Source organism: Dipteris shenzhenensis, chromosome 27 (assembly GCF_047967505.1).
Source record: "Dipteris shenzhenensis isolate YYH24624 ecotype China chromosome 27, Dip_SZ_1.0, whole genome shotgun sequence".
In the NCBI taxonomy this organism is placed as follows: domain Eukaryota; kingdom Viridiplantae; phylum Streptophyta; class Polypodiopsida; order Gleicheniales; family Dipteridaceae; genus Dipteris; species Dipteris shenzhenensis.
The window spans coordinates 19,152,375-19,178,828 of NC_141622.1; the positions used below are offsets into that span (position 1 = coordinate 19,152,375).

The window sequence follows — 26,454 nt, forward strand, 5'->3', positions numbered from 1 at the left end:
CTTTTTCGAAGATGATTGGGTCTTTTAGGGTGAAGGCTCATCCTAGTTTATGTTGTTATCCCCCACTATTTGTAAACCAATAGACTATAATTAAAGTGAGATCACGTTAGATCTAATGAGTCAAATGAGTCTACTATTAATGCGACTAGAGGGAGTTCCAAGTCAGGGCCAATGGACTACCGCTTGGATTAAGGCCATCAATTTGAGGAGTAAATGTTGAACGAAGAGAGTGCTTTTAGTCTAGGTCATGTATGAGCATGTGAACATAAGTGTGTGAGACTAGATGTATGTGGAGTAAAACCAAATGATCCACAAAGTAATTTATATTGCTGCAAGCAATGTTGTATGGTACAGTAAGCAAACCAGAATTCTTGCTCTATCTAAATGAAAAATAAAATTCCTCAAGTTGACCATGTGACAAGGGATTCCTACTCCTACGCATGTCACAAAGCTGAGTAATATGTGTTCTTTCAGGTGCTCAATTGTGAAATATAGCAAGCTCCTTGTTAAGCTTGAAATTAACATTCCACAAACTCACGATTATCTTTGATAATTTTGCGCCTGCACTCACAATGGTTGTAAAAAATGCATGCATGTAATTGAAAGCGATTTCCTTTGATGACAAACAGCATAGCTAGAATTTGTAGCAAATCCATACAGCACTGGTCACCAGACACATGCTCATTGAAACCTTCTTCGACAATGCCATTAAGCCTTGTACAAAATTAGTACCCTGAGGAATGGACAAGATTACTAGATTGGAGTTTCTAAGAAAGGCTCCCTAAGAGTTCCAGTCAGTTGTGCTCCTCACAGTTGTTGGACTGCTACGGTTCACAGGGGAAGTCGCTAAATAAGCCTCTTCACCTTTCCATTTGCCTCATTTTGAACTTTGAAGCAGGTCGTGTCTGTGCTTGTGTCTGCTTCGAGCCCTGTCCATGCAAGTGAAATAACACATCCACAGAATCATAAGCAGCATATGAAAGTTTTAAGACTTTGAAAACTACAAAACTAACAAAATAAAATCAACGTTTCCAACCTGAGAAATCTCTGCAGGGAGATCTGGTCTATTTCGCTCTAATACTGTACCGCTGAAGGCCTGCACCAACACATCTTTATTTAAGGCCACTGATAACAAATTACAATCATGTTGACTAGACCTCATTGTACATTTGGGAAAAGTTTTCTAGCTTTTATACAACTTACAAGTACAAGATTATGTGCTGGAGCCAGTGGTGACCATAATTTTAAACACCTATAAATGATACTTTCCACTTGAGGAGAAAGGTTTTGGATGTGGCTTGAGCAGAGAACAGCAAGGAAAAAAAAACCTTATTTGCCACTGCTTTCTGTGGGGACCATCGTGTCTCCATTCTATCTGGAGGTGACATTGGAGCTTTCTCCAACTTGGCAGGGAATGAAGATGCATTTTGTGCTTGAGATTCTGCGTCCCATCTTAGCCTCTGGGCATCTGCTGCCGTTTGCATCTCCTGCACAGACTTGCTCACAGATTCTGTGAAATATTACATATCAGTTAAGTCAGAAATGAGCTTTGTCCTTGGCTGATCCCCTCTTCTGATGAGAAAGGAACAACATCTATAAAAAGGACTGAACGCAGTAAGGTGTGTTCCAAAGAGGAGCACAGGATAGCTCCACGATAAATTATAATCCTCTAGCCGATGATGAGGGGAAATGTGTCAGATTTACATGCAGCATTGCTTGACAAGACAGAATCCCAGAAAAGTGAGGACTGGGGAGAGCAACAGCTAGAATTATGATATCCAACAGCATTCTCTGATCTATGATCCTGTTGCTAATATGAGTACCAAGGGCAAGAGGCATGGGGGAGTTGGAGTTACAAAGAGAAAGAGAGTGTAGCATACCCTTTTCTGATTTGTACTTCCTCCACTCTTCAAACTGCATACAAAACGCCAAACCATGTAAAGAAGCTTTCCTTTAAGTACACAATCCGAACCACCCTCTGGTTGAAACTCGCCATTAAGAATTTTGATTTTACATATCAGACATCGTACTTGTGCAAACCCCGTAACGAACACACTGCCAAGACTTCTTCTAGCAATAAAAAAGCATGCTACACGAAGCCTTGAACACAAATGCTGCTAAAGCCAAGCACGTTTTGACAAATTTGAATTAACTTCTCAATAATGAGCATTCTGAAGACATGTACTGGCCTAGATATTCACAAAACTAGATTGATCACAGTCATAAGACAGTGATTGAAATTGTAATAGATGTTTGTAAACAGGCCGAAAATTTCCCACCAGATTCCTTTAAGTAATGCACTAGAGAAATTCTAGCAGAGTAAGACATTAACCTGTATTAAGTCACCTGGACCTCTTATACTTGGGCGCCGATCAAAGATCTGCTTATGAGAGGTTTTTAAATCTTCTGGTTGCATTTTATCTGCATGTTTTCCCCTTTCAGGCAACTCTTTTGTACTGATATGCTCTTGATTTCCATCTCCCTCTTTTTTTTCAAATGGTCGACTCAACAAGTTCTTCGTATCTTTTCCAAGCCCCCTTGCAGTCAACCTCAAATTGGCATCCTCTTCGTAGCTCACCTCCAATTCTGTGGCAGCTTCTGCAGCTTCAAGTTCACTGAGACGTGCCATAATTTGTTCATGCTCCTTGTCTTCACTGTCAGATGTTGATACATCTTGCTCCGTCAGCATATTCTTTAACTCACGAACTGTTCCTGTCGCATAGTTCTCTAATAATCAATTCAATAAATAAATCAAGCGACACAAAATTACTTAGCAAGAAACCTGTACTTTAGTAGAGTCGAACCTTTTAATATATGTACCTTGCTGAGTCTACAATACATTCACTCTTACAAATTCAGAAACTCAACAATGACTTGCCTAAAACAACAATAATAATATGACTTGCCTGAGAGTTTTGAAGGACCAGCTTCTAAGTTTGGTGATTCCCAGGAAGAAGGCTCAACAAAATCCTCTCTTATCTCTACAACACCTGCCTGATAAAACAATCAACTTTGATAGGAGCTTCTTCACAAGGCTTATTCACAAACCTGTTGAAGCAAATATACATAAAACTAAATTCAAAGGAATGTGCCCCTCTATGCAGCATGTGCGCACATATTTTTCTGCACTCCTAAGCTGAAAAGTTGAAACAAGATCCTCATTACAATGAAGTTTCCATGTAAACCAAGTGTTGAATAGTGTGGGAGTAGGCTGGGTTGCTATGCAAATACATATTCATCAACAAGATCGAATATAAGAAACCCTAGCAGGGTTGCCCTACTTCATAAAGACGTATTCAAATTGGACCTAGATTCCCATAAAGGTTCAAAGAATAACCCTAATCCACTTCACAAAGTTAACATATATCCACTAAATGTACGATTGTGTAGACCAGCCAATAACCCATTTATCACCACTCACCCATCATTGGAAGATCTTATCATAAAAAAGACATAGATAATGTTCAACTTGCCAGACTTCTCACGAGGTAGGGCTCTCAAGTCTCTTGTCTGATCCTCACAGAAACCATGGACTGTTGAACAGTCCTTAGGTCACCCCACAATGCCAAATGAAGTGATACCAAATGTCAATGTACTTGGACTTCTCATAATCTTTCGTATTTTTGCCAAGGGTATGACCTCTAGTTATAAAAAAGATCATGGCCACACAAGAACACGTAGCACGTGAGGTAAACTCAGCCTCTGCTGAAGGTTGTGTCACAATGTCTTAGTGGAAATACAGAGTGACAATTCACCACCATGAATGTGTACCATGAATGCTTGAGGCCACCTCCCCAATTAGCATCACAACACCCAATGAGCTGTGGGTTTGTGGACACGTTGTCTTGAGGTATGACAGCTTTAGGTTTGCTGTGTTATCTTCGCTCCGGAGTCCATTCCAATGGTGAACATACTGTTGAAAATGGGGAGAGGGTGAGAGACACTCAATCACAGGTTAGAGACAAGAGCTGAGGCACGAACTGATGTTGATAGATTGTGTTAAAGTACATGGCCTCATTTATAGGCTGGGCAAGCCTTATCTTCCCACACAAACACCTCATAGATGAGGTCACACACAAGAGAATCTAGATCCTATAATCTAGGGGAGGAATCACACCTACCACATGAGGTGGCACAAGTGGCCTCAAGACTCTTCACTCACACAACTGTAGGACACTCCTAGGACTCTAGGACCACACACACTAGGACTCCAATAGTTCCAACAAACCCCCCTTCGGAGCTAGGGTGAGAAACTATGACATCATCCAGACTGTGCATCCCAGGCAATCTCAGAGGCTAACACCTGAGCATAATTCAAAGGTTGAACCAAGCACTCTCATGGCTTAGGTGTCAACGTGATCAGAAACTCAAATCTGAGCATGGATGCATGACCAACTCATAGGTCTAGGGAGTACACCAACATCCTGGAACTCGGCCAGGCCTGATAAAGAAAAGACATAACAACCCCCCTGTCTCCTAACTGGGTACATGGAAATAAGTGGAGCCTTTTATAGGACAAGGCACACAAAATGACAAATTATTACATCATTTTAGGGGGACTACCCAAGGCAGAGTACCTAACACATTGACTCTAGAAAGCCCACTCTTCATCTATCACCTCATGGAGGGATAGACCAGAAACAGCAGCAGTGCAGGCTTGTTCCTCAGGTCCAGAAGGTGTAGCTTCATCGTCTTCGTCCTCGCTCTGCTCCGCAACCAGATTGGCATGTTCTTTGGCTTGTACCTTTGCCATCTTCTTGAAGCAACGATCCTCTAGATGGCCAAGCTTCTGACAGTAATTACATTTAAGAGGTTTTCCTTTCTTCTTGGGTTTATTCTTGAGAAAGAATGCTTTGCCAGACTCAAAGGAAGATTCTGCTTTCTCTGTAAGCCTACGGTCCTCATCAATGAGATGAGCTACCATACCCTTACAGCTCATATTGCGGCTGACTCTTAGGACAGCAAGGATCTCATTGTACTTGGAAATGTCTTCAATACTTGAGAGAAGTACAGCAACTTGATCATCATCTTCAACAATGGCTCGGATGGCAGATAATTGTTGGAGAATTGACCCAAGATTGCTCAAGTGTTCATTGAGGGTTTCACTTTCCTTCATCTTGAACTTGAAGAGTTTTTGTTTGAGAAAGACTTTGGAATTATTGATCTTATTTCCAAACAAATTCTCTAAATTTTCCCAAACATCATTTGCAGTCTTATCAAAATCCACATGGTGGATAAGGTTGTCAGCTAAAGCTAGCCCAATGATAGCCATTGCTTTATCATTTTGGTTCTCCCACCAACTGATTCTAGCATCATCACTTTGGGGTTTTGGCTCCTTGCCATTGGTGATATTCCATATGCCTTCTCGCATAAGAAGAAGCTGGAGTTTCGTCTGCCAAGTTGGGAAATTGCTCCCTGAGAATTTCTCGATGAACGAGGAGTTTTTTATGCTATCCATTGGTGGGAAGGTCTTAGCTGTTATTACAGCCAATGTCTAAATCCCTTACAATGTTTACTCAAATTTTGCAAAAAAAGCCCCAAATTTTACATAGTAGAAGCTTCCATTATGCCAAAGGAAAAAGCCCTAAATTTTTGGGTTAGGGTTGCTGCAAAATTAGGGTTTGCAGAAAATTGGGGCTTTTCAAAATTTCCTAGAGCATAGTGTTCTAGCAATACCAGGGAAGCTTCAGACCATAAAAGCCCCAACAAATTCACCCAAAATGAGGCAAAATTCTTGAAAAGCGCAATTTAGGGCTTCGGGCTCAGAAATGGGCTTCAAGGTCGGGCTGAATCCCCTCCAAATGTGGCGGCGATTTTGACACGGGCAGCTGTGATTGAGTTGTGGCAGCTGAAAGACGACTTCCAGGCAGCAAGATACTTCATGGAAAGCTCAAGTTCGATCAGCCATTCTCGTGATGCCATTCTCTTCCAGAAATATATGCGCCTCAGAAAACAAGCTGCGTAGAGAGGCGACGTACGTCCAGCATAACTCCGAGTTCACAGCAGGGAAATGGACCGGGCAGTCAAGCTGAGCAAAGGTGGAACTGTTTGCTGAGGCGTGGGCAACACAGATCAACACAGAAGCAACATAGGATGGTCTTCGATGTAGATTGAGGAAGCGTGAACTGCAAACCAAAAGAGCTGCGTTGACGTGCGAGTCAATGGCCACGGCCCTCACAAGGTCGTCAGTCGCCGGTACATGCGAGACGCCGCCAAATCATCGCAATGACACCTTCGCAGGAGCTGTCGCAGGTCATTGGGGCAAAATGCTGCTGCTGGAGATTGCGCAGATCAAGGGCGGAAGGAGGAGAGCTGAGAGGCGGCAGCAGCAATGGGCAGAACTGAAGCGGCCATCTCGACAGCAACGTGGAGATGGCGGAAGAGTGGCCCAGCGGAGGAGAGAGGTAGCGGGTAGAGGAGTTAGCAGGAAAGAGGTAGCATCAGCATGGGTAGGATTACTGCCGCGACTTCGGCATTCTTGAGGCTGATGGCGCAACAAACAATATCAACTCGATGAACAACATAGAGCTGCTCAATCGAAGAGGAATGCCATCAACCAGGAGCTTCAAGGTGGCTCTGATACCAACTGTTGAAAATGGGGAGAGGGTGAGAGACACTCAATCACAGGTTAGAGACAAGAGCTGAGGCACGAACTGATGTTGATAGATTGTGTTATCATAGCAAGTACATGGCCTCATTTATAGGCTGGGCAAGCCTTATCTTCCCACACAGACACCTCATAGATGAGGTCACACACAAGAGAATCTAGATCCTATAATCTAGGGGAGGAATCACACCTACCACATGAGGTGGCACAAGTGGCCTCAAGACTCTTCACACTCACACAACTGTAGAACACTCCTAGGACTCTAGGACCACACACACTAGGACTCCGATAGTTCCAACACATACAGCTTAACCATGGACTGGTTGACAAGTCTGATTTCATAGCATCTGTCAAGCCATGTTGATGTCATCCAATATATCAGCTTGCAAACTGTTGGCCAATGTAAGGTGGGACCCTCAAAAAGGGTCACTCTCCAACTTTCACTTTGACAGTGGATAGGGTCAAGTGATCTTAGATAAGATCAAGTGTTGTAAGGCATGAGTTACTCAGAGTGATCTAAGCCATGATGTGGATGGAGGTGCCCTTATAAGTTATGGGCATAAAACTATGTAAATGGTTTATGAAACAAATCGGAGAGTTTTTGTTTTCTTTCACTGATGCGTCACTTCTATCCCCTTTGAGTCCTCTTCCTCTCCCCTCCCTCAACCATGTTTTCTAACAAGGTATCAAAGCCAATTTCTACCCCTGCTTGCAGCAGATCTTGCCTTGGTAGCTTTATGTTGTTCATGCCATTTCTGCCATCAGGCCGTTGTCTACCTCTATTGTTACCACCACCTTGCTGTGTGAAGCAGTCTTGTTCCTTTTGCTGCCGTCATTTTCTAATTGGTCGACTCAGCAAGCCTGTCCACTTCCTTTCTAGTCAGCATAGCTTGCTGGGTAAACTTTCGATCCATGGGAGATATTCCTGAAGAGACGAGCAAAAGCTTGCAAATTTGGATTTGCAAGAGCAACGAGTAAGCTTTTGGGCATTCAAAGAGCCAAGCGAAGAGGCATTTCCGAATTGGATGAAGAGGAAGTGAGGGTTGTGAAAGTGTAGCCTTGGAGGAGCGGCCCGTTTTATAGCAAGTTGTTTCCTGAGGCGCCCGACCTGCTTCAGCCGCTGTTCATCTTTTGCTGACACGGCAACGAAGACTCCAGAGTAGTATCTCCAATCCAGACTTTGTGCACTAATAATGATCAGATCCAACAGCCACCGTTTGGCTGCTTGTGTTCTTTAATAGCCGCATTTATCCATAATATCTAATTCCTTCATCTTCCATGCACAGCTTGCATTGCAGTCTGAGTCTGGCTTCCCCTTGTACCATCCACTGGTAGACATGTGCAAGATTGTTTCCCGCTACGAAAGGGGGCGCGAAAGGGAACTGCTTGCGGGCTTCAATTCCTTACATAGAGTGGTATTTGATAGATTCATGATCAATCAATGCAACAAACTTGGCTCCATATAGATAATGTCTCCAACTTTTCAATGCGTACGTGACCGCATATAATTCCTTCTCCTCAGTCGGCCTCCGAATCTGAGTATCATCTAGCTTTTACTCTCAAAAGCTGCAAGTCGCTCCTCCTGGAAAAAAGTTGCAAAACACTAGCATCAGCTCTGCTCGGACTTCGAAGTGGAGCGAAGCTGATTCGCTGTTGTCTAAGGAGGTATTCAATGGAAACCACTTAGTAAGCACCCTGTTTAGATTTGCAATTTTTCTTCCATTTGGGTCTGCTGCAACATTTGAAAGGGCTGGTGCATAGACTGATAACAAGAGAGGGGTGTGGGGTTTTTAGCTACTAGCCCAGCCCAAAAGCTATCTCCTAAAAGCTCCGTAAAGCAGGAGCAAGTTATTAAGATTCAAAACAAGGAATGCACATAAATGCAAAGCACAAAATCCACCCAAAGCAAGTTATTAAGGCTCAAATGACTAAACAAGGAATGCACATACCAGATGATCCACTTGCTTGTCACAGGAATCATTTGACCTTGAAACCAGAGGTCCTTCCAAAGACTCCTCCCTCATGTTAGTGATACCAGCCAAGCAAGAGAAATACAAGCACTCAATGCTGTCCTTCACCTTCACAAGTGTTTCTATATCTTCTCCAAAACATTCTTATTGTAACGTCGAGATGTCACCAAGGAAAGCTCTTCTAAGACTACATGTGCTGACGTTGACTTTGTCTCCTTTGGATCTTGATCAAAGTCCTTTTGATCTGCTCTTTCTTTCTACAATCCTTTGCAAAATGTTCCTGGCTGGCCGCAATAGAAGCGCTTCTTTTGACATTTTCTTTTCTTCTTAATCTCATCATCAAAAGTATCCCCATCCTCGTCAGATTTGACATCCTTCTTCTTCTTCTTGACGGGCTTGCCGTCTCGCTAGGCATGCCCTTGTCCTTGCCATAAAAGGCCTTTTCATTGGATCCGTCATACTTCATTTCCTGAAGTTTCTACTACAGAAGCAAAGGCAATAGCTCCTCAAAGGTAACCAGGGGCGACCACTGGCCTGCTATCATTGTTGTCACAAAGCTCCTAGGAAGCGTGCCGAGCAAAAGCCTAGCCCATCCTCGCTGAATCTGTGGGACCAACTATTGAGAGTTTGTCCCTCCCCACCTTCTCTTGGTGATGTGGTCCTGTACTACCTCCCCCTCTTCCACAGTCATGCCGTACAACTCCATCTCGAGGTCTAGAATCCTTGCGTCATTATTCACCTTGCACATATTCTTCAATAGGTCCACACAACAAAGTGTCTGCCAACTGAATGTGTGGGAGCACCAAATCCGTAGTGATAGTGGCCGGGGCTTGCACATCACGCGTCACCAAGTCTTCCACTGCTACACGATCTGCCAGTACAATAACCACCGCCACAGTCACAGTGGCTGAAGTCGTCGTGGACTATGGCATCAACTCTACTCTATACCAGCTAGCTCTTGACCTTCATCTTCCGCAGAGGATAATTTGACCCATCCAACTTGCCCGTTTCCCCAAAGTTTGGAAGTGGATATCTTGCAGCCATGATAAGGAGCTGTCGGAGATAGAAGCCTCGTACACTTGGCTGAATCTGAGCCACCCTCCTCACAAGGACACTGCTCCTTCAAACGTAGAACTTGATTAAGGTTGTCCTTTCCCAAGGTCCTTTGCGAACTTTTGTCAAGGCTCCAATATCATTTTAGAAAATACAATAAAGGGTATGCAAATTGGAAACTAACCCCAGAGTAGAGTTATTGAGCCCAGGAACTCACACAATGGTAATATTCAAATCCAAAACTTCTTTCCTTAATGCGTACTATGCACAGATGTGCAGAAGGTAAATAGACAATGCTCAAAAGAGAGATGTAGAGCCAGCAAAATATATTTCTGTCCAATTTGGATGCAATACAAAAACTATGTCCAATGCCCCATGCAGTGTTTGTTTTGGTTCCTTAGCCTCCTTTGCTGCTCTGAATGCACAAGTCACCTCGAAAGTTGTCTTCTTTTGCTGCTCCTACACAATCATGATCCAGCTCTTCCACTCCGTATAGATCTGCTCCTTCGTGTGCTCCAAGAAGCTGCCGCAATCCTAAGATCTCTTCTTGCTTGCCTCTCCCCAGAACATCCACCCTGGGGGCTGGACTGCTCTGAAGTGGCTGAAATGCCCAAGATATGAGCTCAAAATGAATGTATTAAATGCCCCATCCAAAGGGGCTTTATATAGAGGGCCGTATGCCTCACAGACAGGCCGACTTTCATAGACCAGTCAGCCAACCTAGTTGGCCAACCAACCTGCCTTACCAGCCAACTTGGTTAAGCTCTATATAATACCTTTGGGTCTGCACGTTGCATCCCTTTCTCCAGTCCTTCCTCCTCTTCTGTCCGACTGGTTTCAGCCCTATTCCAGGTCCAGAGCTACTACTTATTGTCTGTACTAGTGCGCCACCTGTACCAGTGTCTCCAATAGCCTCTAGTGACTGCAGCAGCCTCCCAAAGATGACGCCTGACTGATGTGTGGCAGCCCAAACCTGCATGCCCCTGTTCAGTATGGTTCTGCCCATCAACTCTGCTACCAACAGCTCCATGTTGATACTCCACAGTTCCGTACACATCCTGTATGTTATGTTCACACATGGACATAACTAGGCTAGTGTTATGGAGGTCAGGTTGACCTATGGTCATGTGTCCTAACCATGGGATAGTTAGGACACATGGTACCTTTGGTACACTAAAGGGAGTCTTAGGCTTGAGACACCTAAGACACCCTACATCTATATAAACAAGAGCCAATGCTCATTTGGGGCATCCATACAAGTGGGGCCCCCTGAGAATACCTAACTGGATTGAGAGCATAAGGGACTGCTGGTATGGGACGCGTAGACTTACCCGAGATGGACTACGATTGGAGGTTGCACAACCTCTAGCTTGCGGGTGATCCTAAGAGATCTACTATTGGGTGCGACATACTAGCCGATACCACATGTGTCCCTTGGTTTGTATTATGATGTTAGTCTATGCTTGCAGGTTCACACGAAGAAAGAGGAGATCCAAGAACCCTGGCTTAGGGGTTGTTTCCTTTGGTATCAGAGCGAAAACTATCTTCTTGATTCGAGAGCTTCGAATGTTTTGTTTGCCTGTTGCAATTGCTTATGTGTAATTTTGAGCTAAAGGATGGATTAGAGAATTCGTGGTGTTTGAATCTTGACCAGCTGTATCACCTTTCCTCAGCTGGTGAATTCTCACAGCAGATTCACGCGCAATCAACTGTTCTTACAGCCCATCATCTGCTGTGATTAGCTTAGATGGAGGCCACTTCAACAACTAAACAAGGCTGCGACATGAGAGTTCGGAAATGGCTGTTTGATACACAAGATTACCATAACCTGATGACGCAAACTTTGTTCAAGCTGTGAAGAAGGTCGAAGAAAAACATGTGATGGTTATCCTTCAGCCTGCCTTGTTCAAATGGTAGACAAGTGAAAGAGCATTTATCAAGCAGAAGTATGAATTGTATTGCCTTCTACTTACCGCATATAGTGAGCTAATTAATCTTCCTTTCCTTATTACAAGGAGCGCAATAGAAACTTACGGCAACTTCAGCAAGAGTGTCATTGAAGAAGCGAGACTCTGCCTGGAGGTCTGCAATTTCTGAATTAATACCAGCAATTTTGGAGTCCAGAAAGGTTCCACGTCTGTCTAGTATCTCCACAGTCTGCTTTGCAGTGCACTCTGCATAGTAGCCCTCACCAAGAAGAACCTGCATGAATAATTCAACGATCTAAATCAAGATAATCTTCTGAAATGTGGTCTTACTTTTCCATGGATGTAATCCATTATCCTTTTGAAATCGAGCACCCAAACTCCTTTTAAAAAAAGGTCTTAGCAGAGACCCAATGGTTATAGTTATAGTTACAGCTATAGCTTCACCCTAAAATTTCACTCTAATAAATTTCTTACTGATCAAATACCAGGAATTCATTTGTGTGCACCAATCGTCCTGGGAAAAAGGCTGCCTTCCCAAATGGAACCTGGCAACATAAGCCTCTTTGCTTAGTAATTACTTCTTTGTCACCGAACGAGGGACTCAAGAACGCATTAGAAACATAAATAGACCTGCCCGATTTAGCAGCCACACATAATATCGACAAGTTGCAAAATAGCTTTCATGTATCTGGTGATATTCATATGGTAGATTGCTTGACATCATTTGAACAATTGAACTTAAAAAAGAAAAACAAGCAAACAAATAGCAGATCACTAGCTGATGGAAATTCAATGTATAAAACACATAAAGAAGTTCAAAACAACACAGATCGCTCTTGTTTCCTTTGCTGACCCTACCACTCCCTCGAGGATATGCTGGGAAATGTATCCAGTGACATGAGACAATCCAATGCATGCTATGGTCACAATGTTTACGCAGGTGGAGGGTGAAAGCCTTCCAGACATACAGAGGGGGAATTCTCAAGACAGAGGCATTCGGAGCTGTCTACATGTATTCTAAAGATGTTAATATCTTGGACTTTGCAAGGATAGAGATACTGACAAATGCATGTGAAAAGGAGGATTCTCCAAGAGGGATCATGTGCATGTTACTGAAGAGGGATCAATAGGGAGTACATGTAACCTTTGTAGGCTCAGGATTCGAGCTTGAGTGGAGGTCAACAAGAGCTTGGGTTCGGAGGCCGCATGGAGCAATTCCCGAGCTTCTGGAAAGAGACTCATTGGTGGAGAGATACGTGCAGCAGCCACTTCACAAGTTCCAAGGATTGAGGTTGAGGATGCAGCTGGAGGATGATCAGGTTTAAATAGACCCAGGATGCTTGGTACCTTATAGTATCTAGCCTATTCCCAGATCGACCAGATGGACACATTGTTGGGGTAAAGGCACTATAGCCACCCAAGTACAGTTAGTACACTTAGTACTTTATTTGTTAAGTACACTAAGTACACCGTACTTAGTGTTGTAACCTTATCCTTTCATATAAAAGGTTGACTGTGTGCTAGGGGAGGTACACACATACGTTTTATCCCCACACTTCTTGTGTTTATCCTGCTTGTGTGTGTTGGTGTGCTCCCACTCTCCCCTTCCACAACTGGTATCAGAGCCATCATCAAAGCCATCGCTAGGCAGCCAGCATCAGAGCCATCGCTAGGCAGTCAGCAGCACTGCCATCGCTAGGCAGCGGCGACAGCAACAGCAGCCTGCAGATAGCGCCTTCAGCTGCTAGCGCTACCAGCGCTAGCAGCCTTCGAGGCTGTTCGTCACCAGCGCCAAGGCCACCGACGACGCCAGCGCCAAGGCCACCAGCAACGCCAGCGCCAAGGCCACCGACGACGCCAGGGCCAAGGCCACCAGCGACGCCAGCGGCGCCACCAGCAGCAAGCCAGGCGGCGCCAGCAATTCCGCCATCAGCGCCACAAGTGGCCACAGGTGCATGTCCTCGCCATCGCCATCGCTGGAGAGCTCGGAGACGTTCACGATCGTAGAGCAGCCCGCTTCACCCGTTTTTTTTTTGTTCCTTCAGCCTTCAGCTCTTTTCAATCCCAGCGCAATTTCCAAGCTCATACTTGAGCATTGTGGGTCAGATGTATTGTCAGTGAGGTAGATCTGCAGATCTATGCCTCCTATGTGAGAGAAATTCTCATTTTCTTTGAATTGCGGAATCAAGGGGCTTTTGTAGCCACAGCCAAGCATTGGCTTATACACGCACTTGTTTGCGTATATCCTCCTGATTGGAGTTGATTTGTGCAAGGATTTGATGCATTTTATGACTTACGGGACAGTGGCAGATGCATATGAATTGGGGCTTTTGACATTGTTATGCATATCAGTGTTGGGGGAAACACCTAGATGCCTTATGTGATCAGTGGAGCTTTGGGAAAGCGGTGTATGCACTAAAATCTTCAAAAATTGGCTTCCAGTCAAGGGGCTTTTGCCTCATTCAAGTTCTAAACTGTGTAACACAGTTATAGAGGCAAGAGAAAGTCTAATTCTGACAGTTTTGGACAGTTATACAGTCAATTTCTGTTGCTGTACTAGAAAGTACAGTCGGGTACTGTCCGGAGTCAATTTTTGGACTGTAAACAGTCACTTTACTGAAGTTTAAAGTGCATAAAACAGTGCTGTTTTCACTGTTACAGCAGGGACATACATTGTGTCAAATCAAGGTACTGCTGTACTGTACTACAGAGCATCAATTAATGCATTAAGTATTTCTTTTCTGGATCTGCAGCAGGCAGGAAACAGACAGTATTTACTGTTAAGTGGGAGAAAGTTGCAGGTCCTGTGTTCCATTGCAGGAATTAACTTTTGAGCACAACTACAAGTGCATCTGTGCACTTAGTTTGCAGGGAGTCAGGCACCCAAGTGTGGGTTATATTTCTTGCTGATTGTAATGACTTCATCCTCGGAATCTTCTCTTCTCAATATTAAAAAGTTGCAGGGTGCTGCTAACTACCCAATGTGGAAAAAGATGTTCCTGAATGTGCTAATTCTCAGGCAATTTCATGCTCCTATTATACACAAAGGTGTGAAGCCCACTGGCACATCTGATGATGCTTGGGCACTAGCTGATCTGTCAGCAAAGTCCATAATTGAATTGTCACTCCATGAGAGTGTTGTTTGGAATGTGGATGGTGAAAAAACAGCCTGGGGTGTGTGGAAAAAGCTACAGGACACATATGAGCAGCAGAGTGTAGCCACAAAGATATATTGGCTGCGCAAGTTCTTCAATCTGAAGATGAAGGAAGGGACCTCCATGGATGCACATCTCAATGAGTTTAATTCAATTGTCACTCAACTTGCAAATCAAAAATATGTGGTGGATGAGGAAACCAAGGGTATGGCACTCTTGATCTCTCTTCCTGAAAGTTGGGATACATTCACCACAGCTGTAACAAATGCAAACACTTTCATAAGTTTTTCAGATATCACAGGGCTGATTTTGCAAGAAGAGCAGAAGCTGAAAGCTCAAGATGCAGTAAAGCCTAACAATACCTTAAATGCAAGGGGGAGAAGTCAGCAAAGAGGCAAATCTCAGGAAAGGGGAAAAGGGAGGAGCAAGTCCCGCTCCAACAAAGATGTTGAGTGCTACTACTGTGGCAAAAAGGGACATACCAAAAAGCAGTGCTTTAAACTGAAAAATGATAAGAGAGACAAAGCCAAAAACACTGATGCGTCAGATGCAAAAGCAATTGTACCAGTAAGCAATGGCAAGAGCAGTGTGAAGATTGAAGAGCTTCATTCTACACACGGTTATGACAGTGAGGGAGAGGTTCTATTTCTCTCTACTTTGGATGCTCATTCTCTCCATGCAGGAGATTTTGCAGACATGCACTCTTGGATCATTGACTCAGGTGCCTCATTCCATGTTACACCTTACAAAGAATTGTTTGTAAGATATGCAGCAGGCAGTAATGGAGTCGTTTTTCTAGGGGATAATCATGCATGCAGTATTGTTGGTATTGGAGATGTCGGGCTTGTATTTGCTGATGGTACTCAGCTTATGCTTCACAATGTTAGGCATGTACCCGAAGTCAAGAAAAATATGATTTCTACTGGCATGTTGGATGACGAAGGTTTGTGACCAGCTTTGGTCATGGTTTCTGGAAGGTCACCAAAGGTGCCCTGGTTGTTGCCAGAGGCTCTAAGGTTGACACAATGTATACTCTTCATGCTAAAGTATGTAATCATGCTGATATTCATGCCACCGAGCTGCCGAATATTTCTATGTGGCATAGCCGGATGGGACATATGAGCATAAGTGGAATGGAGCACTTGGCTCGCCTTGGCTACTTACCGTCTCTTAAATTTTCTGATTTAAAGTTTTAAGAGCACTGCATATATGGTAGACAGTTACAGTGTCCTCATAAAAGGAGATTAGGACATAAAGATGCTCAACTTGAGCTTGTGCATACAGACGTGTGTGAGATGCCTAGTCCTTCACTTGGAGGTGCATGGTACTTTGTCACATTTATAAATGATTCCACAAGGAAGGTGTGGGTGTATCCTCTTCGATTGAAGAGTGATGTCTTTCCAGTGTTCAAGAAATGGCTTGCTATGGTTGAGAACCAAACAGGCAGAACACTGAAGGCTTTGCGATCAGATAACGGTGGGGAGTATATGTCTAATGCATTCAATGCATTTTGTGATGCTAGAGGTATTAAAAGAGAACTCACTGCTCCTTACAGTCTAGCGCAAAATGGCACTGCAGAGCGTATGAATAGAACCATACAGGAAAAGTCTCGCTCTATGATGTCACATGCTGCTTTACCTCATGGATTTTGGGCTGAAGCTGTAAAAACAGCAGTACACCTCATCAATAGGTCACCAAATAAAAGACTAGATGGCAGAGTGCCAGAGGAGCTTTGGACAGGAAAACCTCCTTCCTATAAGCACTTGAGGGTCTTTGGCTGCACTGTGTACGTGCATATACGCAGAGAAGATCGCAGCAAGCTTGATCCTAAGTCTCTTAAATGCATTTTTCTTGGATATGGTGACAGTGGTGAGATGGGTTACCGCCTATGGGATCCTGTGAATAAGAAGCTAATACGCAGCAATGATGTCTTATTTGATGAGTCATGTATGTTTAAGGCAGCAGATAAGCCTTCTGATGCTTCAGAGGTTGACATTGATGACTCGGGACATCCTGTACAATTCAGGCAGGCTGCAAATCAGCCACAACAGCAGCGTAATCAGCCAATGCATGATGCTGCAGCAGGTCCAAATGGACAGCCCGCAGTGGCGGAAGATGTACTACGGGACATGCCACCTTTGGAAGACCTCCCAGGCATAATTCTGCAGCCTGACCTACTAGAACAGCAACCTGTTTTAGGTGAGCAGCAAGTTGGACAGCAAGACCAATGGGTCCGAAGGTCCACTCGACAAACGAAACCGCCAGACAGATTTGTTCCAGGAGCAGATTTTATTATGCTTACAGATTGTGGAGAAACCTTCCTGTTACAAGGAAGCCGTGCAAATGCATGATAAAAGGCTATGGGAACTAGCCATGAAGCCTGAAATGGACAGTCTCCATAAAAATGGTACTTGGGAATTGGTGCAGTTGCCTAAGGGCATGAAAGTACTACCATGCAAGTGGGTGTATAGATTGAAAGTCACACTTGGAGCTAAGCCAAGGTATAAAGCCAGGTTGGTTGCCAAGGGCTTTAAGCAGGAGTATGGTGTTGATTTTGATGAGATCTTTTCTCCAGTGGTTAAGATGACCACACTCAAGATTGTACTTGCTTTGGTTGCATGTGAGAATTTGGAATTATGCCAAATGGATGTGAAGACAGCCTTTCTTCACGGTGATCTTCATGAGGAGATCTACATGCAGCAGCCGGAAGGATTTGCAGTCAAGGGCAAGGAGTCACTTGTATGCAAGCTTAAAAAGAGCCTTTACGGGCTGAAACAGGCACCAAGGGAATGGTATAAGAAATTTGATACCTTCATGAAGTCCCAAGGTTTCAGGAGAAGTGATGACGATCACTGCTTATATACCAAAAGGGCTGCAAATGGCAGCTTAATCATTCTCATTTTATATGTGGATGACATGCTTATTGCTGGTAAAGCTCGTGAGGAGCTTGATGACCTTAAGAAAAGATTGCATGAGGCCTTTGATATGAAGGACCTTGGTGATGCAAATCACATACTGGGAATGTGGATACGGAGAGACAGGGGACAGCGTTTGTTGTATTTGTCTCAGACCGAATATATTGGCAAAGTATTGCACAGGTTTCATATGGAGGGGGGGAAGACCCTTAGTTCTCCATTGCCTCCGTATGTGAAACTCAGTGCAATGGACAGCCCACACTCAGATGCTGATAGGGCTGAAATGGCCAAGATTCCGTATGCTTCAGCTTGTGGCAGTCTCATGTATGCCATGGTTGCAACCAGACCTGATATTGCGTTTGCAGTGGGAGTGGTTAGCAGGTATATGGCAAATCCAGGCAAGAAGCATTGGAATGCAATGAAAGGTATCATGAGATACCTGAAGGGCACACAAGAGTTGTGCATATGCTTTGGCAAGCGAGATGCAAAGGTGCATGGTTATGTGGATTCAGATTTTGCTGGTCATCCCGATAACCGGAAGTCTACTACCGGTTATGTTTATACATTCACTGGAGGTGCAGTGTCATGGATGTCAAGGATGCAGCAGTGCATAGCCTTGTCTACTACGGAAGCTGAATATATTGCAGCCACAGAGGCATGCAAGGAGGCCTTATGGTTATCTCGGCTAGTGGGAGACTTGGGCATTACAGGTGATATTCCATTGTTGCATTGTGACAATCAGAGTGCTATTCAGTTGGCACACAATCCTATCTTTCATGCAAAGACAAAGCACATTGATGTGAAGTATCACTTCATCAGGGAGGTGATAGATGATAAGCTGATTCAGCTTGTCAAGATTCACACAGATGATAATCCAGCAGATCTGTTGACAAAAGGCTTGCCTGCAGAGCGGTTTGCACATTGCCGACAGTTGATGGGTATAGGTTGAGCCTCATTTATTTTTACTTGAGGGCATATTGCCTTTAAGTGGGAGGTTGTTGGGGTAAAGGCACTATAGCCACCCAAGTACAGTTAGTACACTTAGTACTTTATTTGTTAAGTACACTAAGTACACCGTACTTAGTGTTGTAACCTTATCCTTTCATATAAAAGGTTGACTGTGTGCTAGGGGAGGTACACACATACATTCTATCCCCATACTTCTTGTGTTTATCCTGCTTGTGTGTGTCGGTGTGCTCCCACTCTCCCCTTCCACACATGTTGGTGCCTGGGTATCTTGAAAGATTCTGGCATGCTCGTGACATGGATGGGCAATGCCACTGGCATGTGGTGCTAGGATGGTATCATTGTTCTAGACTGGATCCAGTTGTTCAGGATGCAGACCAGGTACGCATTCATGGACCTGACAATACACTTCTCTTCGACAGAGTAGGTATCAGACCGCAGTGTGCCATTGAGAAGGGGTGTTGGAATACGAGGTTCAATGCCCTAATTATGACCACCATATGAGGAGGACAAAGGTGCTTGACACCTATAGCATGATAGGTGTAGAAGGTGCACGTGATATTGGTGCCACATAGCCATATGTAGGAGGATGCAACATGGGCAGCACACTATTGTCCTATACGGCCACCCTGGCCAGCACATATGGCTGGCATTAGGCCCTGGTTTAGGGCTGGTTTTTAGGACAACCCCCAGCAATAGGCACTCGCAAAGTGTCATGTGCACGGATTGGTATCTGACGTGTACTAGGTACACAGAACTAGCTCAAGTTAGCCTGGGGAGGCTTAGAGCTAGGCAGGCTTGATTCTCGGGTTGAGTGGCAAGGGTACGAACTATTTATAGGTCTTCGCTATTTTTGGCGCCGGGGCCCAAGTCTATAAAAGAGGCCCAGGGGGTTCAGTTCTCAGTGTGCAGTTGGGAGCAAGTTTCGTTCCCAGGTGCCAGGTCTGATCCTGGATTGAGTCGCGGACGCGCGCTTGCATCTTAGCGTAGCCCAAGGCCCAGTGGCAGATCCAGGGCTTCACAGCGCCACCTGGTGGTATGGGACACCAGGCTGGTTTGGATCTGATTGGGAGTTCGTGCCAGTAGCTCAGCTCGTGGCTCGGAGGGGACATCTTCTGATTCGGGATCACATCCCGTAGATGTCACGGTTGGGTGGTGAGCAGCCTGCTCAGTTCTGATGTTGTGTGTGGTTGTTTTGCAGATCAGGGGTTTCAGGAGTGCTGGGATGTGTCAGTTGGTATCAGAGCCAGCTCCTGAGGTAGGAACTTCTGATGCGAGAACTTTTGACGAGTTTTCCCTCCAGGTATGCCCTAAATTTCGAAATCTGTTGCTGCATTTTTGCTGGAAACCTGGGATAGGAGGGGTGGAGAGATATCTAGGAAAAGGAAGAAGAAAAAGAGAGAGAAAAATCGAGATCCCTGAAGGCCTGTGAGAGAAGGCTAGAGGAAGGGGAGAGAGAGCAGAAAAGCAGGAGAGAGTGGCGGAAAAAAGCTGCAAGGGAGGCGAGGAAGGGGCGCCTGGGATTGTACGGAACAGTCTGGGGGCAAAATGAGGCTCGTGGGGCGGTGAAAAGGCTGTGTACAGCCTGCGCAGAAGGCTGATTACAGCCTGCACATAGGGCTGCGTACAGCCTGCGCATAGGGCTGCGTGCAGCCTGCGCAGAGGGTGCTTTTTTCGAAAAAGCACCCCTCCAAAGCTAGGGGAGCTTGGCCTTTTTTGGAAGCAAAGTTTCCAAATAAGGCTGCCCTGCTCCCTATATAGGTGGGGGCAGGGTACCAGCCTACCCACAAGCCAGCCTAGAGCTTCGAAGCAGTGCCTCGATTTGAGCGCCAGCCTGCGTCAGCCGTCCCTGCCTGCGCCAGCGCTACCCTGCACCGTGCAGTCTGCAGCGTCCGTACACTGCCAGTGTCAGCCTGCGACAGCCATCATAGGCTCTGCATCAGCACCATACGGAACTGTACGGAATACCCTGCGCCAGCCTACGCCACAGTCAGCGCCAGCTGTGCAGATCCCGCTGCAGCGAGCCCTGCGTCAGCCCTCCCTGCACCGAAACAGTACCCGTAGACTGTACGGACGCCGTACAGTCCACATCAGCGGCCGTACAGTCCACGTCAGCAGACCGTACAGCCACTTCAGCAGCGCGTGTATCCGGTTGCGGGTTCGGAAAGGTCTCGGGATTCGTGGGCTTCTGATTCGCCAGGTTCCAGCATCTCCTTCCGTCAGCATCCTTCGGGACAGTTTTCTTCTGCTCCATTCTCCTCTGTGTTTCGTTTCAGTCAGTTATTTCTCTCAGTTCGTATTCAAATCAGATTTCAGCCATGTCTGAGGCTCCAAATCCCGAGTTCACCATGGGAGAGCAGGACTTGGATTACACTCCTGTGGGAGAGGAGGATCAGGGTCTCTATGACGACCTGATAACCAAAAAGGCCTTCAGTGAATTTACGACTGCTCTTGATGACAAATTCGAGCAGGTCAATGCTAATCAATCGGGGTTGACACAGCAACTCCAGGGGATACAAGCAACTCTCACCCTTCTAGCTAGCACTGTACAGGCACTCACGCATGTGGATGCCATGGCTTCAGTGCTAGGCCCGAATATAACTCCAGATCCTTTCCCAGGTGACCAAAAGTCAAGAACAAAGGAGGTAGTTGACACTTGGTTGCACAAGTGGCAGGTACACTTCCAATTCCACCCCTATCCAGATGAGAAAAAGATCCAGCTTACAGCAGGGTTTATGTCAGGTAAAGCCTTGCTATGGTGGAAAGAACTCCAGCCTAAGCCTGATACTTGGACAAATTTTGAGGGCATCTTCAGGAAGGAGTTCCTGAAGAAGGAGGATGACTACGATATCGTTGGCAAGCTCAAGGCCCTCGATATGTCAAAATTAAACTTGACCTTTGAAGTTTATCTTCAAAGATTTAGGGATCTGCAAACCAGGGCCACTAAAATGGATCCAGTGACCTTGTTCGGTTTCTTCGTGGATGGTTTGCCAGACTCCTAGAAGTTGCAGATAAAGAACAACAAGTGCACAACGTTGCAGGAGGCCATGACATATGCACGCATATATGATGATACCATGGCCGGTACCAAGGCAACCACAGTTACCGATACGAGTGGAAAGAACAAACGCAAGTTCTTTCAGCATACGACTGGTATTGCGGAGACGAAGTCTACGGACAACGCCTCCAGGAAAAGCTTAACTCCAGCAAAGAATGGTAAAGCCCGTTTCCTTCGCACTCTGAGGCTCAAGAAAGAAGGGCGATGCTTCTATTGCGAGGAGCGGGGCCACACAAAGAATGAGTGTCCTAAGCGGAAGAACCAAAAGTTGGTGCTAGGACCGAAGCTCTAGGCGGGTCCACGTACCGCAGCCAAGGGAGCAAACCAAGTCGCGATGACAGGTATTTCAGTAAATGTCATTACCTGCCCACTCTCTTGTAATTGTACTTTCAATACTTCGTTGTTTGGTTCCCATGATCTTTTCCGAGTTTATGGAGAAGTTAGGGACCAATAGGTTCACATTCTTTTTGATCCGGGCAGCTCTCACAATTTTGTTAATTACAAATTTGTGCAGAAGATGGGGCTGTCCACAGTACCTAGCGACCACACCTATGAGGTGCAGCTTCCAGCTGGGAAGCAGTTTTGGGATCGCAAGGTTGAAGCGCTTCCTATCCGGATTCAGGCCTACACGGGAGCTCTTACATGTTATGTTATGCATCTGGAGCATGTAGACTTGTTGATCGGGATAGAGTGGTTTAAAACCCACAATATTCAGATCGGATGGACGGAGCATACGCTTTCTTTTGTAGATAAGGACACCCAATTTTGTATTCAGTGTGATCAAATTTCCCCTTCTCAGGGGCCTATTGTATCTGCGATGCAGCTTCGGAATATATTAAACAATTCTCATTATGATGTCTATCAGTGTGTTCTGATTCCACTTTCTTCATTTGTTGTTTCGGTAATTAACAAGAATGAATTAAGTGTGTTTGAACACGTGAATTGAGAATGTTGTTAGATAATTTTAAGGACGTATTCCCAGCTCAACTACCGGAAGGTTTACCTCCAGAACGGGCAGTAGATCATCGCATAGACTTAGTCCCAGGGGCTCAACCTATCAGTGTAACACCTTATAGGATGAGCCAGGTAGAGGAGGATGAGTTAGCTATCCAGCTTCAGGATTACCTGAATATGGGCTATATCCGCCCAAGTAAATCACCTTGGGGTGCACCTGTCCTCTTAAGAAAGAAGAAAGATTCTTCCTGGAGAATGTGTATAGATTACAAACGATTGAATAAAGTCACAATTAAGAACCGCTATCCTTTACCTCGTTCCGATGATTTGATAGACCGTTTGGCGGAAGCGAAGTATTTCACTAAGATTGATTTGCGTACGGGTTATCACCAAATCCGTATCTATGCTAAACACATAGATAGGACCGCATTCCGAACTAGGTATGGTCATTACGAGTTCCTCGTATTACCTTTTGGTTTGACCAATGCTCCTGCTACTTTTCAGCAGATGATGAACGATTTGTTCAGGGATTTTCTGGGCAAATTTGTTGTAGTGTTCTTAGATGACATCTTGGTACATAGTAAAACGCTTGAGGATCACATAGGACACCTCCGGGTTGTCTTAGTTGTTCTAAGACAGCATCAGCTTTATGCCAAGATGAGTAAATGTGACTTCTTTATGAAGGAGATCATTTACTTAGGACACAAGATTTCTTCTGAAGGTATTAGCATTGATCTGGATCGTATCCAGAAGGTTTTAGAATGGCCTATCCCTCAGACTGTGAAACAACTTCGTTCTTTCCTAAGGATTTACGGTATTTCTTCGCAAGTCCGTGCGTGATTATTCACATATCACGGCACCCTTGACCAACATATTGAAAGGTCGTGGACGCAGGTCCAGCCGATCTCTTGGAATGATGCAATGAACAAGGCTTTTGAAACCTTGAAGTTTTCTATCAAGAAAGCACCCGTTCTTGCATTACCCGATCCTACCCGGCCTTATGTTTTAGAGGCCGATGCGAGTGATTATGCGATTGGGGCAGCTCTATTCCAAGAGGGCAGACCTGTAGCTTTCGAGAGTAAGAAGCTAGACGACGCTCAGTATCGTTGGCCCACACTCGAGAAGGAACTTTATGCTGCAGTGTATGCTCTTAAGGTTTGGAGACACTACTTGTATGGTTCAAAGTTCCTTATATTGACTGATCATCAGTCAATTAAGTATGTGTGTGATGGATTAGAATTAAGAGGAAGGAAAGCTAGATGGGCAGAATTAATGCAGGATTTTGATTTCGAGATACGTTATCGTAAGGGTTCGTTGAATAGTGTGGCGGATGCCTTAAGTCGAGTTAAGTTTGTAAATGCTTTGTCATTTACGGAAATATCCTCAGACCTATTTCAATCCTTGAGAGGGCTATACGCAACTGATAGTCATTTCAGTTCTTATTGGCAGAGAGTCCAGGATGGGAGCTCCATGGTTGACCAAGACTCAGGGATTGTGCCACCTAGGATACAGGCGGCGGGAGGTCAGTGGATGATTAGGAACGGCTTGCTGTTCCGGAATGAAAAGATTTGTGTGCCTGATGTTCTCGACCTTAAATCCAAGATTCTCTGGGAGTGTCATGATGCTCCTAGTGCGGGACATCCAGGTATACATAGGACTCTGTCTCTTGTGAAGCATACCTTTTATTGGCCTAAGATGTGTGCATTTATAGAGAACTATGTAGTAGGTTGCCGGGTTTGTCAGGTTACTAAGGCTGAACGCCTTAGAAGCGTGGGCTTATTACAGCCTTTACAGATTCCAGGTAATAAATGAGAAAGTATTTCCATGGATTTTATTACTGGTTTACCTCGAACGCGCAAGGGTCATGACTCTATTTGGGTCATAGTCGACCGTCTGACAAAAATGGCTAGATTCTTACTTACAAGAACAACTATTTCAGCTGTTCAGTTGGCTCACGAGTTTGTGGACCACTTGTTCAAGCTGTATGGTTTGCCATCTGACATAGTCAGTGACAGGGACTCAAAGTTTACAAGTAACTTTTGGACACTTGTTTTTGAGAAGTTAGAAACTACTCTAAGTATGAGTTCCTCGGATCATGCACAATCCGATGGCAGTACAGAAAAGGTCAACCAGTTGGTAGAAGACATGCTTCGGGCATATGTATCTAAGAGACAGTCTTCATCGGAAGATTATCTACCTATGATTGAATTTGCTTACAACAGTGCAAAGCATTCTAGTACAGGTTACAGTCCTTTTATGCTTATGTACGGGTTTCAACCTAAGTCACCAGTTATGGTTGGATTAAAAGGGATTCAAAATGATCCTGCTAAGAATTTCTTGCTAGATATGCAGGAAATGTTGCAGTTTGCCAAGGAGTCTATTAGAAGTGCCCAAGATCGGGACAGATATTATGCTAATAGACATCGTTCACCCCGAGAGTTCTCTCAGGGAACGATGGTATATTTGAGAATTCCTAAGGAATCCAAGAGCCTAAGTACTGGTTTGGTTCCAAAATTATCCCCCAGATACTGTGGCCCATTCAAGGTCATTAAAAGAATTGGACCAGTTGCATATCGACTAGAATTGCCTCCTGATGTTGAAGTACATCCAGTCTTTCATGTCAGTAGACTGAAAGAAGTCTTGGGTGCAGATGATCAACTTGTTTCTCCTCATGAGATTATAGAAGTTACAGATTTAACTTTTATTCCTCACAAACCTGATTGTATTCTTGAATTTCGCGAAAGACAGATTCGTAATCGTACTATCACGGAATACAAGATCAAGTGGAAGGATCGTGTTGAGGAGGATGCAACATGGGAGACATTACAAAACCTCCAAAGAACATTTCTAGATTTCTTAGCGAACTCAGGAGTGAGTTCTTAGAGGAGGGGGAGTATGTCATGTGCACGGATTGGTATCTGACGTGTACTAGGTACACAGAACTAGCTCAGGTTAGCCTGGGGAGGCTTAGAGCTAGGCAAGCTTGATTCTCGGGTTGAGTGGCAAGGGTACGAACTATTTATAGGTCTTCGCTATTTTTGGCGCCGGGGCCCAAGTCTATAAAAGAGGCCCAGGGGGTTCAGTTCTCAGTGTGCAGTTGGGAGCAAGTTTCGTTCCCAGGTGCCAGGTCTGATCCTGGATTGAGTCGCGGACGCGCGCCTGCATCTTAGCGTAGCCCAAGGCCCAGTGGCAGATCCAGGGCTTCACAGCGCCACCTGGTGGTATGGGACACCAGGCTGGTTTGGATCTGATTGGGAGTTCGTGCCAGTAGCTCAGCTCGTGGCTCGGAGGGGACATCTTCTGATTCGGGATCACATCCCGTAGATGTCACGGTTGGGTGGTGAGCAGCCTGCTCAGTTCTGATGTTGTGTGTGGTTGTTTTGCAGATCAGGGGTTTCAGGAGTGCTGGGATGTGTCACAAAGGTTGGGGGGGGTTGGGCCATTTATAGGCACGGACCAAGGTTGGCTGCTGGACAGGGCCCACAGTGGTTGATCGGCATCAGGTCGGCAGTACCCCAGCCTGAGGTTGGCAGAACCAAGACTGGTCCGCCAGATCAGGCCCCTGGTCGGCTAGTACTTGGAGGGCCTTGTGCCCTATATAAATGCCCCTTTTTGAGGGGCAATTCAGTTAGTCAGTGTGCAGACTAGGTTGGAGAGCAATCGGGAGTGCATGAGTAGTGTAGCAAAGGGCTCAGCCTAGAGCAGAGCAGCTCTAAAGCCTACTATAAAGACACAGACGTTCAGGGGGAGTTTGCAGAAGATAGCGCAGCATACAGGGTGCTTCTTCCAGCATATGCTGCAAGTGTTGGTACATATTTTGGATAGGTTTTGTACTTTGTTTCTACATC

At 45.1% G+C, this 26,454-nt stretch overlaps 1 protein-coding gene across 4 annotated transcripts in view; it reads right to left on the reverse strand.

The window, feature by feature from the left end:
- Positions 1–565: 565 nt before the first annotated feature.
- The window catches only part of LOC147883989 (uncharacterized), a 39,935-nt gene continuing 14,046 nt past the window's right edge, over positions 566–26,454 (reverse strand). Inside the window, exons 2-9 of one of the 4 annotated variants that reach the window (XM_087398614.1) lie at positions 12,044–12,103; positions 11,665–11,832; positions 2,907–2,994; positions 2,333–2,712; positions 1,881–1,914; positions 1,329–1,510; positions 1,037–1,096; positions 566–917 (exon numbers count right to left, since the gene is read on the reverse strand). In XM_087398614.1, coding sequence (XP_087254740.1) covers positions 861–917; positions 1,037–1,096; positions 1,329–1,510; positions 1,881–1,914; positions 2,333–2,712; positions 2,907–2,994; positions 11,665–11,832; positions 12,044–12,103 — 1,029 coding nt within the window. In that variant the 3' untranslated portion in view covers positions 566–860. Of the gene's footprint in view, positions 930–1,036; positions 1,097–1,328; positions 1,511–1,880; positions 1,915–2,332; positions 2,713–2,906; positions 2,995–11,664; positions 11,833–12,043; positions 12,104–26,454 lie in introns of all 4 variants that reach the window. The other 3 variants (XM_087398613.1, XM_087398612.1, XM_087398615.1) reach the window with 3 other exon arrangements.